We start from the raw sequence: 12,725 nt of genomic DNA on the forward strand, positions 1-12,725 counted from the left end.
GGCCTAGCAAGGTCTGAAGCCCCCTGCCCACCTCCCAGGGCCCAATGAGACGGCACCCTTCAAGCCTGAGGGGGAGCTGCATGAGCTCAGCACCAGGCTGCTCCTCCATTACTCACCTCAGGTATTTGGGGGCCCCAGGGGAGTGGTTGGCTCAACTGTGCTACTTCCCCGGCTCCCACACTCTGCCTGCCACCCCCTCCTCCCTCTGACCCTGGCTGCCTGCCCATTCCCCTATCCCTAGGCTTGTAAGAACAACATCTGCCTGGACCTGTCCCCCAGTCATGGGCTTGATGGGCGCCTGACGGGCCACAGAGTGGAGACCTGGGATGTGAAGGTCTGTGAGCATGTGTGGGTGGTGTGTGCAGGAGGCATGAACATGGGGCACACGTGTGTTCGGAGTCAGCTGGGGAGCAGCGCTGTGCCTGGGGAGGATTTGGACAGTCCAGCTCTAGAGAGCAAAACTTCCCTTCTGGGTGGTCTGCTGGGGTGGAGTAGGGCAGGAAACTGGCTGGAAGGTCCCCCTCACTGCCATCCTCCTTCCCCCAGGATGTGGTGAACTGCATTGGGGGTATGGGTGCCCTGCTGCCCCTGCTGGAGCGAGTAGCTGCACAGCCCAAAGAGGCTGAAGCAGGTCCAGCTGAAACGCATGACCTCGTGGGTCCTGAACTGACCTCTGGTCACAACACCCAGGGCCTGGTTCTCCCATTGGGTAAATCTTCAGGTAAGTGTTCCTGGTGCCTATGTTGTGGAGAGGGAATCTTGGCATGGTAGGGGGGTGGAGTGCCCAAGGTCTCCTGGCCACTGGCAGGCCCTTGACGCACATCTGTCCCCTTCCTGATGGCTGGCAGAGGAACGGATGGAGAGGAACGCAGTGGCTGCTTTTCTGCTGATGCTGCGGAACTTCCTTCAGGGTCACATGGTGAACCAAGAGAGCCTGGTGCAGTGCCAGGGGCCTGCCATCATCGGGGCCCTCCTGCGAAAGGTGGGGCCTGGTGGGACAGGCATGGGGGATTAGGGGTATGGTCAGCCTGTCTGACCGAGGGGACTGAGTGGGGAACCCTGTCAGTCATGAAGAACCTCCTGGGAGAGTTGCCACTTGAGTGGGGCCTGAAAGGCCGAGCAGGGTTGGGTCTGGAGGATCTGGGGAAAGGCCCAGCACAGGTCGGGGCAGGGACCCGCACAGCAGGCAGGAGGCTTGCATGTCAGAGGCGGCAGGAAGCCCCCAAAGGGTTCTGAGCAGGCTGGTGGCCATGTTTGTGGCCGTCATGGCTGTGCAGGGAAGAGTGGCAGCTGAAAAGCTCAGACAGCAGACAGGCAGAGCCTGAGCCCTCACTCCAGCTCCTGTCTTATCCCAGGTCCCAAGCTGGGCCATGGACATGAACGTGCTCATGTCCGCCCAGCTGCTGATGGAGCAGGTGGCGGCTGAGGGCAGCGGGCCCCTCCTGTACCTACTCTACCAGCATTTGCTCTTCAACTTTCACCTCTGGACCCTCAGTGACTTCGCCGTGCGCCTCGGTAGGTGTGAGGACCTGAGCAAGGGGCCGGCCATAGGGCAGCTGAGCACTGAGAAGTTAGAACTCTGCTCTAGGGGATCTGAGGGACTCACCTGATAGGAATCCAGAATGCCATGGGGCGGCTGAGGGGACTATGACCCTGCCCCGGAAGTCTGACAGGCACATGGCCCTGGCCTGGAGGATCTGAAGGGCCCAGCTTAGCCTAGTGGCCTGAGCCCTCTGCTCATTCCCACTCAGGTCACATCCAGTACATGTCCAGCATAGTTCGGGAGCACAGACAGAAGCTGCGGAAGAAGTACGGCGTCCAGTTTATCTTGGATGCTCTGCGCACGCACTACAGGTGAGGCCAGTGGGGCCAGATGGGCCATGGGGGGCTGACACAGTGGCCTCCGGCCTTGGGGACTGGGCAGTGTGCTTCCCCGACTCACCTGCCCACCCTCTCTCCCCGCCTTTCTCTGGGACCTGGCTGGGTGTGCCTGCTGACCTGCCAGCCCGCAGCGGGAGCGCCCCCTGGCTGCTGACGACCTACGCACCGTGCAGACCTCCCTCCTGGGCCTGGCGAGGGAGTTCCTGGTGCGGAGTCTCTCAGCAGATGACGTGCAGGTCACGCAGACCATGCTGAGCTTTTTGGCGGCCACAGGCGATGATGGTCAGGTAGGCTGGAGGTTGGGGAGGGGGAGGCTTGGGTGAGGGGAGCGGGGGCCCGGCACAGTGTGAGACCCTGCATCCCCAGGTGGTGGGTGTGCTGGACCTGCTGCTGGCCCTGCTGCACGGTTCCCTGGCGCAGGAGTCCTTGGCTGTCTTTCTGTTGGAGCCAGGGAACCTCGAAGTGCTACTGGCCCTGCTAGTGCGGCCAGGATCACTGCCCCTGCTGCCCGATCGAGTCTGCAAGGTACACCCAGCCCACCCCCTCCCCTGGCATCCCATTCACTGGGGCCCCTGCCTGGGGTTCAGGGAGGTACAGCAGGCCTTGGGCCAGCGGATGAAGCTGCCTTCAAGGGCCTCTTGAGCCACACACCTGCACGGTGACTTCCCCTCCTACAGTAACTCCTTCCACATGATGACAGTCCTCCGATGACCCCCACACAGATCCTGCGCAGACTGCAGCAGAACGAGCGGCTACCTGAGCGGAGCCGCCAGCGCCTCCGGCTGCGGGAGTGTGGTCTCCAGGGTCTGGTGGCCTGCTTGCCTGAGGGGACTGTTTCCCCCCAGCTCTGCCAGGGCCTCTACAAGCTGTTCCTGGGGGCAGGTACAACCTGGTTAGGGCCAAGTGGAGGGGGTGACATGTCAGAAAAACAGGGCAGGCAGGCCGGAAGAAGGAAGGTAGTGGCATAGGGGCCAGGGCTGGGCCCTGCCCTTCCTAGTCTGGTCAGTCCCTCAGGTCCCCCCAACCCATCCCCCCAGATTGCCTGAACCTCTCAGATCTGCTGGCTGTGGTACAGCTGTCCCTCCAGGCTGACCTCAGCGTTCGCCTAGACATCTGTCGCCAGGTGAGCATGAGAGGTAAAAGCTTTGGGGGAGGGGGAGTGTGGCTTCTACCCTCTGGCCTTCACCTTGCCTGTCTCATGAGGGGTCTCTGGAGCCCTCCTCTGCAAAGGCCCTGGATGAGGGTCTGGAGCAGGCAGTTGGATGCGTCCTCACTTGCTGTGCTCTCGCCTGCAGCTTTTCCACCTCATCTACAGACAGCCAGATGTAGTGCGGCTTCTGGCCCGACAGGCTGGCTGGCAAGATGTGCTGACCCGGCTATATGTCCTGGAGGCTGCCACAGCCGGCAGCCCCCCTCCCTCTTCCCCAGAGTCACCTACCTCCCCCAAGCCAGCCCCACCCAAGCCACCCACTGAGTCACCTGCTGAGCCTTCAGATGTCTTCCTGCCCTCAGAGGCCCCCTGCCCTGACCCTGATGGCTTTTACCATGCTCTCTCCCCATTCTGCACGCCCTTTGACCTGGGCCTGGAACGGTCTAGTGTAGGATCAGGCAACACTGCTGGTGGTGGCGGCAGCAGTGGGACTCTTACTCCAGCCAGCCAGCCTGGCACTCCTTCGCCACTGGATGGGCCGCGGCCCTTTCCTGCTGCTCCTGGCCGCCACAGTTCCAGTCTCTCCAATGTGCTGGAGGACGGCAGCCTCCCGGAGCCCACCATTAGCGGGGATGATACCTCGAACACCAGCAACCCACAGGTGAGGTGGGCCCACCCTCTGCCACTGCATGGTACCCAAGGGAGGACACTTCTGGTACACAGGGCTGGCAGTGTAGCCTCTCCAAAGATGTGGCCCTGTCTGACCAGGGTTGCAGCCACTGGTCAGACTTATTGCTGTCCCCTCATAGCTCTCATCTGCAGTTGTGTTCCGAGAGGGCTCCTGGAACAGGGTGAGTCATGATGAGCCACAGTGGGTGACACCAGCCAGGCTTCAGAAGGGCCCTCAAGAGAGCCTGTAGGGCAGAGACCTCACAGGGTCCAAGGGCAGCAAACTCCAAAGGCCCTGCCATGGGCTTCTGGGTTTGGGGATGGGTCTCTGCTTGTTCTATGTGAACTGCCTTATCTCCTCTTGGGAGTCTGGCAAGACCCCAGGATTCTGCCTGGAACTCAGGTAGTAGTTGAGACCCCTATACCGTTCTTCCAGGCCCTTAGTGCCAGGCTCACTGTTAGCCAAATGCTCTGACTCCTGGGTGGCTACCCCAGGAGTGGTGCTGAGTGGGGATGGGTGGGCGTCAGCCTGATTCCCTCCCTTAGCCGCCCACAACCCACGCCCACACCACCCACCTGTGCCCACAGCAAACCTCTGAGGAAGAGTTGTGCAATCTGCTCACCAACGTGCTGTTCTCGGTGACGTGGCGTGGCGTGGAAGGCAGCGATGAGGCTGCCTGGCGGGAGCGTGGCCAGGTTTTCTCGGTGCTCACCCAGCTGGGGGCCTCAGCCACACTTGTGCGCCCACCAGACTTCATCAAGCGCAGGTGAGAGGGAAAGTCTGGAGGGGGAGGGGCTTCAGGAAGCCTCGGGGGAAGGAAAGAAGATAGTCAGGTAGACCCTTGAGTTCCCCACTCACCCGCCAGCCTCCTGGAGATGATGCTGGAGTCAGCCCTGACCGACATCAAAGAGGCCCCCATGGGGGTCCTGGCCAGCCTCACCCAGCAGGCGCTTTGGCTGCTGCGTCTGCTGCAGGACTTCCTGTGTGCTGAAGGCCATGGTAACCAGGAACTGTGGAGTGAGAAGGTGCGACCCCTCAGAGAGGCGTGAGCCACATGAACACTCATGTTCATGCAAGCCTGCAGGGATCTGGTCTGGGAGGTGGATGGGTACACGTGCGCAGGTGTGGGTGCATCAGCATGAATGCCTGTGAGCGTGGACTTGCCTGTGTGCACAAACCCTACCTGGCCCCCAGCGCAAACTTTACTTTGCTCCCTTTCCATGGACTCCTGGCCTCCCCTGGTGATGTCTGTTGGGAACCTGTTTTCTGTGGCAGCTCTTTGAAGGTGTATGCAGCCTACTTGATCGCCTGGGAGCCTGGCCCCACCTGGCCAATGGCACAGCTGATCTCCGTGAGATGGCGCAGATTGGCCTACGGCTTGTACTTGGCTACATCCTGCTGGAAGACCCACAGGTGAGCACAGGGTGAGCATGGGGGCAGGGGGTGTGTGAGATGTCCGGAGCTCCAAGAGTGGCTGGGTGCCACTCATCTCTCTTGCGCCCACAGCTGCATGCCCAGGCCTACGTGAGATTGCACATGCTGCTACAGACTGCAGTGCCAGCCCGCCGTGAGGAGGCCTGCTATGTGCTCTCCAAGCTGGAGGCTGCACTGGGGCGGGCGCTGAACATCTCTTCCTCGGAGTCAGCCACTGATGAGGCAGGGCCCCCACCTGCAGCTGCAGCAGCTGCAGCAGCTGCAGAGCGCTGCTCCTGGCTGGTGCCACTGGTGCGCACGCTGCTAGACCGTGCCTATGAGCCGCTGGGGCTGCAGTGGGGACTGCCCTCCCTGCCACCCACCAATGGCAGCCCCACCTTCTTTGAAGACTTCCAGGCTTTTTGTGCCACACCCGAATGGCGCCACTTCATCGACAAACAGGTGCCTGGAGGTGGGGGCCCAGGAAGAGGAATGGGGACTGGGGCCCACATCGAGCACTGTTCTCCTCTGCCCAATCCTCCAGGTACAGCCAACCATGTCCCAGTTCGAAATGGACACGTATGCTAAGAGCCACGACCTTATGTCAGGTTTCTGGAATGCCTGCTATGACATGCTTATGAGCGGTGGGCAGCGGCGCCAGCGGGAGCGCGCCCAGAGTCGTCGGGCCTTCCAGGTGTGCCACCCGGGGTAAGGGATGGGAAACTGCTCCACACATGCACCCAGGAGATGGCTGACAATGTGGAGAAACGGGTAGGACAGGCAGCAGCCAGGAGACTGACCTATTTCCCCCACCCCAGGAGCTGGTGCTGGAACCTGCGCAAAGGCGGGCGCGCCTGGAGGGGCTACGCTACACGGCAGTGCTGAAGCAGCAGGCAACGCAGCACTCCACGGCCCTGCTGCACTGGGGGGCGCTGTGGTGCCAGCTCGCCAGCCCATGTGGGGCCTGGGAGCTGAGGTGGGCCGGGCTTGGGGCAGGGTCGCTGTGGAGGGGTGGGGCTTGGGAGGGAGGGAGCCACCTGGAGCCCCAGACTGCCTTTGGGGTGAGGCCAGGGAAGGATGGGGGTGTCTACAGCCTTCTACCGACCCATGACCTGGGGGACATTCTGCAGGGACACTCCCACCCCCCGCTGGAAACTGTCCAGCGCCGAGACATATTCACGCATGCGTCTGAAGCTGGTGCCCAACCATCACTTCGACCCTCACCTGGAAGCCAGTGCTCTCCGCGACAATCTGGGTGAGGGAGTGTGCTGAGCTGGGTCCACCCAACTCGATTGTCCCGTCTCCCGTCCTGCCTTGCTTCAGCTGAGTACCCTTGGCCCCTTGCAGGTGAGGTTCCCCTGACACCCACCGAGGAGGCCTCACTGCCTCTGGCAGTGACCAAAGAGGCCAAAGTGAGCACCCCACCCGAGGAGCTGCAGGAGGACCAGCTCGGCGAGGACGAGCTGGCTGAGCTGGAGACCCCGTGAGTGGGGCCCTGGAGAGATTGGACTGGTGTGGTGGGCAAGGGGTCTGCTCCAGTGTGTGTATGCCTCTGTGGGATCAACTCCCTGAGTGTGTCCTCTTCTGCTGCCCGACTACGTCCCCCTGAAGGGACTGTCCAAAGCCAGATGGTGAGTGGGAGAGTCTCCTAACAGGGCTGAGAGTTGCTCTTTTAACAGCCAGGCACCTGAAGACAGCACTGAGAAACACAAACCAGAGCAGGAAGGGGGCCCAGGGAGTGGGCAGGGGCTGGGTGAGGGGAGCAGGGGACAAGGGTTGGCATCCTGGCAAAATATTCAGAAGCCCAGTGGGTGGCAGGTGGGGGACAGGGGCTGGGACCAGTAGGTTCTGGACCCTAGGCAGCCCCTCCCCATCTCTGGGAGTCATGAGAGTATATACCCCATGACTCAATGGCACTTGGATGCCCTTTGGGCTTGTGAAGAAGGGGGTCCCAGAGCCTACAGCATGAGGTGGGTTGCTGGTCTTTAGGATGGAGGCAGCAGAACTGGATGAGCAGCGTGAGAAGCTGGTGCTGTCGGCCGAGTGCCAGCTGGTGACGGTAGTGGCCGTGGTCCCAGGGCTGCTGGAGGTCACCACACAGAATGTGTACTTCTACGATGGCAGCACTGAGCGCATGGAAACCGAGGAGGGTGCGTCCTGGTGGTGTGGGTTAGGAGGATGGCAGGGAATGGCTGAGCTCTGGGTGGGGCTGGGGTAAGTGACTCCCGTACCTGCTGTTCCTCCCCATAGGCATCGGCTATGATTTCCGGCGCCCACTGGCCCAGCTGCGTGAGGTCCACCTGCGGCGTTTCAACCTGCGCCGTTCAGCACTTGAGCTCTTCTTTATCGATCAGGCCAACTACTTCCTCAACTTCCCATGCAAGGTGGGCACGACCCCAGTCTCATCTCCTAGCCAGACTCCCAGACCCCAGCCTGGCCCCATCCCACCCCATACCCAGGTACGGAACCAGGTGTACTCGTGGCTCCTGCGCCTACGGCCCCCCTCTCAAGGCTACCTAAGCAGCCGCTCCCCCCAGGAGATGCTGCGTGCCTCAGGCCTTACCCAGGTGAGAGCCCTGAGTGTGAGGGATGTGAAGTCGGGACCCTGAATCACGGGGCAGTGCTGAACAGCCCACCTGGCTCACATCTTGTCTGCCCCTGTCCCCAGAAATGGGTACAGCGTGAGATATCCAACTTCGAGTACTTGATGCAACTCAACACCATTGCGGGGCGGACCTACAATGACCTGTCTCAGTACCCTGTGGTGAGGGTCCCACTCTGCACCCCTCCACCCCTGCCCCTCTGACCTGTCAGCCCTTGGTTCCCCCAAGTGTAGGTACCTGCCAGTGGGCCAAGCCCTGAGCTTGGTCAAGGGTAGATGTGCCAATGAAGACCTGGCCTGTGTTCCCTGCCAACCCCCAGAGGTCCCCAGCCTCACTCCCTTCCCCTCCCTGCCTAGCCTCTATTCCTCAAAAGGAATCCTGTTCCAGGACACTCTGTCCTGCTCCCCTGTGACCCCTCTAAGTGGTGCTCCCCCAACCTGTGGGCAGGCTCTGTGCCTGCCTTCTTGAGGGTGTGGGCAGGGCAGGGTGGGCTGGTAGGCCATCAGGGCCCTCATGCAGCCCCTGCTCGGGTGGGTGGCCAGTTCCCCTGGGTCCTGCAGGACTACGTGTCCCCAACCCTGGACCTCAGCAACCCAGCCGTCTTCCGGGACCTGTCTAAGCCCATCGGTGTGGTGAACCCCAAGCATGCCCAGCTCGTGAGGGAGAAGTGAGCATGCGGGCAGGGCTGGGCTCAGCGGGTAGGGAAAGGCGAGGGGAGGGCTTCTGCTGACACGTCCAACTGTGGCCCCAGGTATGAAAGCTTTGAGGACCCAGCGGGGACCATTGACAAGTTCCACTATGGCACCCACTACTCCAATGCAGCAGGCGTGATGCACTACCTCATCCGTGTGGAGCCCTTCACCTCCCTGCACGTCCAGCTGCAGAGTGGCCGGTGCGGCCCAGGGGCTGGTGGGCAGACTAGGGGGCAGACAAGGGGAGGAGGCTGGTCTTCCCCACACCCTGGGCCCACCCCTGGCTCCCTTCTTCCCTCCAGCCACAGCATCTCCCTCCCTGTCTCCATTCTCCCCACCTCACCTTGGCCCCGTGCCCCTCCCCCAGCTTTGACTGCTCCGACCGGCAGTTCCACTCGGTGGCGGCAGCCTGGCAGGCGCGCCTGGAGAGCCCTGCTGATGTGAAGGAGCTCATCCCGGAATTCTTCTACTTTCCTGACTTCCTGGAGAACCAGAACGGTAGGTGTGAGGTGCTCACACTGGAGCGGGCAGGTGTAGGGATGGAGAGCAGATGGTGGAGTGGCCAGGGGGCAGTCGGGATGGACAGGGAGACAGCTGACCCAGTCCTCTGTGCCAGGTTTTGACCTCGGCTGTCTCCAGCTGACCAACGAGAAGGTGGGCGATGTGGTGCTACCCCCGTGGGCCAGCTCTCCTGAGGACTTCATCCAGCAGCACCGCCAGGCTCTGGTGAGGAAGCAACCACAGGCAAACGGCAGGCAGCCGGGATTCTGAAGATCATGGGGGGTCAGCTGTCCCTGCACTGATTGCTGCCTCCCTACTCCCAGGAGTCGGAGTATGTGTCTACACACCTACACGAGTGGATCGACCTCATCTTTGGCTACAAGCAGCGGGGGCCAGCCGCCGAGGAGGCCCTCAATGTCTTCTATTACTGCACCTATGAGGGTGGGCAGTGCGCTGGACTCCAGTCAGGGGCAGGACAAGATCAGGTCGGGTGGATGCAGAGGGCACGCAGGGAGCCCTGACTGCTCTGCCTGCCTTCCCAGGGGCTGTAGACCTGGACCATGTGACAGATGAGCGGGAACGGAAGGCTCTGGAGGGCATTATCAGCAACTTCGGGCAGACTCCCTGTCAGCTGCTGAAGGTAAGGCCAGCTTAGAGGATAGTGGCCAGGGATGCCCATGCCATGGTGCTGACCAGCCACTTACCCACAGGAGCCACATCCAACTCGGCTCTCAGCTGAGGAAGCAGCCCATCGCCTTGCACGCCTGGACACTAACTCACCTAGCATCTTCCAGCACCTGGACCAACTCAAGGCATTCTTTGCAGAGGTGAAAGGAAGACAAGACCTCAACTTTATATTCTGTGAAATGGGTTTAACCCCACTGTCCTTACCAACCACGTGGGGCAGATGGGAATCCTAATCAAGGTCACTGATTTCAAGGCACCTTAGAAAATGAGCTAAACATGGGAAGAGTATGGGGGCAGGAGGGGTGCCTTCTTCCTCAGGGCCAGGATAAAGTGTCGACTCACCTAACAAGCTCTGAAAGCCTTAGGGAGATCAGGAGGGAGGAGATCTGTCCTTGGACCCCTTCCATCGCCTTCCTAGACAGGAACATTCCTGAATGTTGCCCCCAGGCCTGACTTTTTTTTTAGGTTTCCCTCTCTTCCTGCCTTTGGGCTAGGGGGACAAGGAATAACAGGGTGAGAGGACCAAGGTTGAAACTAAGTGTGATACTCTGGAAGCACCTTCCATGTCTGTCCCAGCTTCTCACCCACTTTCTGAGATGCCCTCTTAAAGTCTCTGCCTGTTTCTTGGAGGGAACCTCTGCATCTGTGACACCTAGTCTATGACCCCTGGGGACTGATGGTAAAGGAAGGGATGATGCTTCAGGGAGCAGATAGTGTAATCTGATAGTACTCAGGCATAGCTAGGCCTGCCCTTGCCCCTGCAGGTTGTCAGTGATGGTGTACCCCTGGTGCTAGCCCTGGTCCCCCACCGGCAGCCCCACTCCTTCATCACCCAGGGTTCCCCAGACCTGTTGGTAAGTGCATTGTGCAGAGCCCCAGCTCAGCTCCACTCCCCCTCTGCCTCTGCCAGAAACCCACCTCTGCCCCCTCCTGCCTGCAGGTGACTGTGAGTGCCAGTGGGCTGCTGGGCACCCACAGCTGGTTGCCCTATGACCGCAACATAAGCAACTACTTCAGCTTCAGCAAAGACCCCACCATGGGCAGCCACAAGTAGGACAGAGGGCTATGGGTGGGGTGGGCTACAAATGCCCTGCACCTGGAATTATTCCCCTCCCTAATCAGAATGTAGGCCAGCTGCAGGGGAAAGGTCTGGCCAGGCTCCCTGAGGGCCTGGGTCTCTTCCATGTGGCCTGGCCTCACTTGCTATCCCCCTCACTGGGTCAGGACGCAGCGACTGCTGAGTGGCCCGTGGGTGCCAGGCAGTGGTGTGAGTGGACAAGCACTGGCAGTGGCCCCCGATGGAAAGCTGCTATTCAGCGGTGGCCACTGGGATGGCAGCCTGCGGGTGACTGCACTACCCCGTGGCAAGCTGTTGAGCCAGCTCAGCCGCCACCTTGGTATGAACAGCCTTGGAGCTGGGGAGAATGAGGCATGCAGGTATGGGGCCGGGTTCTGAGGCTGGCCAGGGCTGATGTGACTCCTCCGTTCTGCCTGTACCCTCCCCTTCCCATGCAGATGTAGTAACCTGCCTTGCACTGGACACCTGTGGCATCTACCTCATCTCAGGCTCCCGGGACACCACGTGCATGGTGTGGCGGCTCCTGCATCAGGTGTGCCTGGTGGGCAGCTCTGTGGGGCCCCCGTAGCCCAGACCTGCAGCCCATCCGTCCCTCAGTGGCCTTCCAGTCCTGCCCTCCTCTAGTCTTGGACAAGGCCTTCGTTTCCTGAGCCTCAGGGGACAGTCCTAAGCCAACCCTGGTCCTCCACAGGGTGGTCTGTCAGTAGGCCTGGCACCAAAGCCTGTGCAGGTCCTGTATGGGCATGGGGCTGCAGTGAGCTGTGTGGCCATCAGCACTGAACTTGACATGGCTGTGTCTGGATCTGAGGTGTGTGTATGCATGTGCCCTGGGGAGGGTGAGTTTCCTGGGCAATCCCCCTGGAGCCCAGACTCCTGCCCAGGTCCCTAAGTTGCCTTCCTGCAGGATGGAACTGTGATCATACACACTGTACGCCGTGGCCAGTTTGTGGCGGCACTACGGCCTCTGGGTGCCACATTCCCTGGACCTATTTTCCATCTGGCATTGGGGTCCGAAGGCCAGATTGTGGTACAGAGCTCAGCGTGGGAACGTCCTGGGGCCCAGGTATGGGGAAGGGGTGCCCAGCAAAGATGGAGGGGCAGTTGGGATCCTGTCCTTGCTGACACTCCTTGCTTCCTCCAGGTCACCTACTCCTTGCACCTGTATTCAGTCAATGGGAAGTTGCGGGCTTCACTGCCCCTGGCAGAGCAGCCTACAGCCCTGACGGTGACAGAGGACTTTGTGTTGCTGGGCACCGCCCAGTGCGCCCTGCACATCCTCCAACTAAACACGTAAGCCCCCCATTTATGGGTTCACGGCCCCTGAAGGTGGTGGTCATTGGTGTAGGATAAAGGCCCTAGGAACGCACACACCATACATGTTTGTGGGCACATATTTCAAGGTTTGTTACCTGTCCCCTCATCTTCCCATGGGGAGGTCTTGCCCTGGGCCTCCGCTTAGCCACAGTTGTGGGAGATTTCTTTGTGTATAAGAATTTCAATTTAACCATCCTTAAAATGAGGACAGAGAGGGTATATGGGATAAGGGATATGTGCTGGTCGCAAAGCCCCCTTGCAGTCGCAAGTTGGTGTATATCCCCTCTCCCTTCCAGACTGCTCCCGGCCGCGCCTCCCTTGCCCATGAAGGTGGCCATCCGCAGCGTGGCCGTGACCAAGGAGCGCAGCCACGTGCTGGTGGGCCTGGAGGATGGCAAGCTCATCGTGGTGGTCGCGGGGCAGCCCTCTGAGGTGAGGATGGGGCGGGGGTGGGGAGGCCCCTCGAACGGGGCGGGGCGTGGCGCGGCAATCCCAGCTGATCCTACTCAACCCTTACGCCCACCAGGTGCGCAGCAGCCAGTTCGCGCGGAAGCTGTGGCGGTCCTCGCGGCGCATCTCCCAGGTGTCCTCGGGAGAGACGGAATACAACCCTGCTGAGGCGCGCTGAACCTGGCCAGTCTGGCTGCTCGGGCCCCGCCCCCGGCAGGCCTGGCCCGGGAGGCCCCGCCCAGAAGTCGGCGGGAACACCCCGGGGTGGGCCGCCCAGGGGGGGGTG

The 12,725-nt window shown here is 61.1% G+C and overlaps 1 protein-coding gene across 9 annotated transcripts in view; it reads left to right on the forward strand.

Annotated features, from left to right (window-relative positions):
- Positions 1–12,632, forward strand: part of NBEAL2 (neurobeachin like 2) — a 29,550-nt gene extending 16,918 nt beyond the window's left edge. For 6 of the 9 annotated variants that reach the window (XM_004034040.5, XM_019023367.3, XM_055382198.2 and 3 more), the window contains 38 exons: positions 39–121; positions 242–334; positions 547–721; positions 849–982; positions 1,356–1,515; positions 1,752–1,854; positions 2,006–2,168; positions 2,248–2,406; positions 2,604–2,763; positions 2,919–3,004; positions 3,177–3,692; positions 4,289–4,467; positions 4,567–4,726; positions 4,977–5,114; positions 5,208–5,576; positions 5,659–5,808; positions 5,933–6,090; positions 6,245–6,369; positions 6,462–6,597; positions 7,104–7,264; positions 7,365–7,681; positions 7,783–7,878; positions 8,260–8,384; positions 8,469–8,609; positions 8,777–8,907; positions 9,026–9,135; positions 9,234–9,351; positions 9,453–9,550; positions 9,621–9,737; positions 10,362–10,451; positions 10,538–10,647; positions 10,822–10,994; positions 11,113–11,207; positions 11,367–11,483; positions 11,580–11,738; positions 11,817–11,965; positions 12,286–12,421; positions 12,516–12,632. In XM_004034040.5, the coding sequence (XP_004034088.1) occupies positions 39–121; positions 242–334; positions 547–721; positions 849–982; positions 1,356–1,515; positions 1,752–1,854; positions 2,006–2,168; positions 2,248–2,406; positions 2,604–2,763; positions 2,919–3,004; positions 3,177–3,692; positions 4,289–4,467; positions 4,567–4,726; positions 4,977–5,114; positions 5,208–5,576; positions 5,659–5,808; positions 5,933–6,090; positions 6,245–6,369; positions 6,462–6,597; positions 7,104–7,264; positions 7,365–7,681; positions 7,783–7,878; positions 8,260–8,384; positions 8,469–8,609; positions 8,777–8,907; positions 9,026–9,135; positions 9,234–9,351; positions 9,453–9,550; positions 9,621–9,737; positions 10,362–10,451; positions 10,538–10,647; positions 10,822–10,994; positions 11,113–11,207; positions 11,367–11,483; positions 11,580–11,738; positions 11,817–11,965; positions 12,286–12,421; positions 12,516–12,617 (5,792 nt within the window). In that variant the 3' untranslated portion in view covers positions 12,618–12,632. Of the gene's footprint in view, positions 1–38; positions 122–241; positions 335–546; positions 722–848; positions 983–1,355; positions 1,516–1,751; positions 1,855–2,005; positions 2,169–2,247; positions 2,407–2,603; positions 2,764–2,918; positions 3,005–3,176; positions 3,693–4,288; positions 4,468–4,566; positions 4,727–4,976; positions 5,115–5,207; positions 5,577–5,658; positions 5,809–5,932; positions 6,091–6,244; positions 6,370–6,461; positions 6,598–7,103; positions 7,265–7,364; positions 7,682–7,782; positions 7,879–8,259; positions 8,385–8,468; positions 8,610–8,776; positions 8,908–9,025; positions 9,136–9,233; positions 9,352–9,452; positions 9,551–9,620; positions 9,738–10,361; positions 10,452–10,537; positions 10,648–10,821; positions 10,995–11,112; positions 11,208–11,366; positions 11,484–11,579; positions 11,739–11,816; positions 11,966–12,285; positions 12,422–12,515 lie in introns of those variants that run through there. The other 3 variants (XM_055382200.2, XM_055382201.2, XR_010132809.1) reach the window with 3 other exon arrangements.
- The last annotated feature ends 93 nt before the right edge of the window (positions 12,633–12,725 follow it).

Source organism: Gorilla gorilla, chromosome 2, assembly GCF_029281585.2.
Source record: "Gorilla gorilla gorilla isolate KB3781 chromosome 2, NHGRI_mGorGor1-v2.1_pri, whole genome shotgun sequence".
In the NCBI taxonomy this organism is placed as follows: Eukaryota; Metazoa; Chordata; class Mammalia; order Primates; family Hominidae; genus Gorilla; species Gorilla gorilla.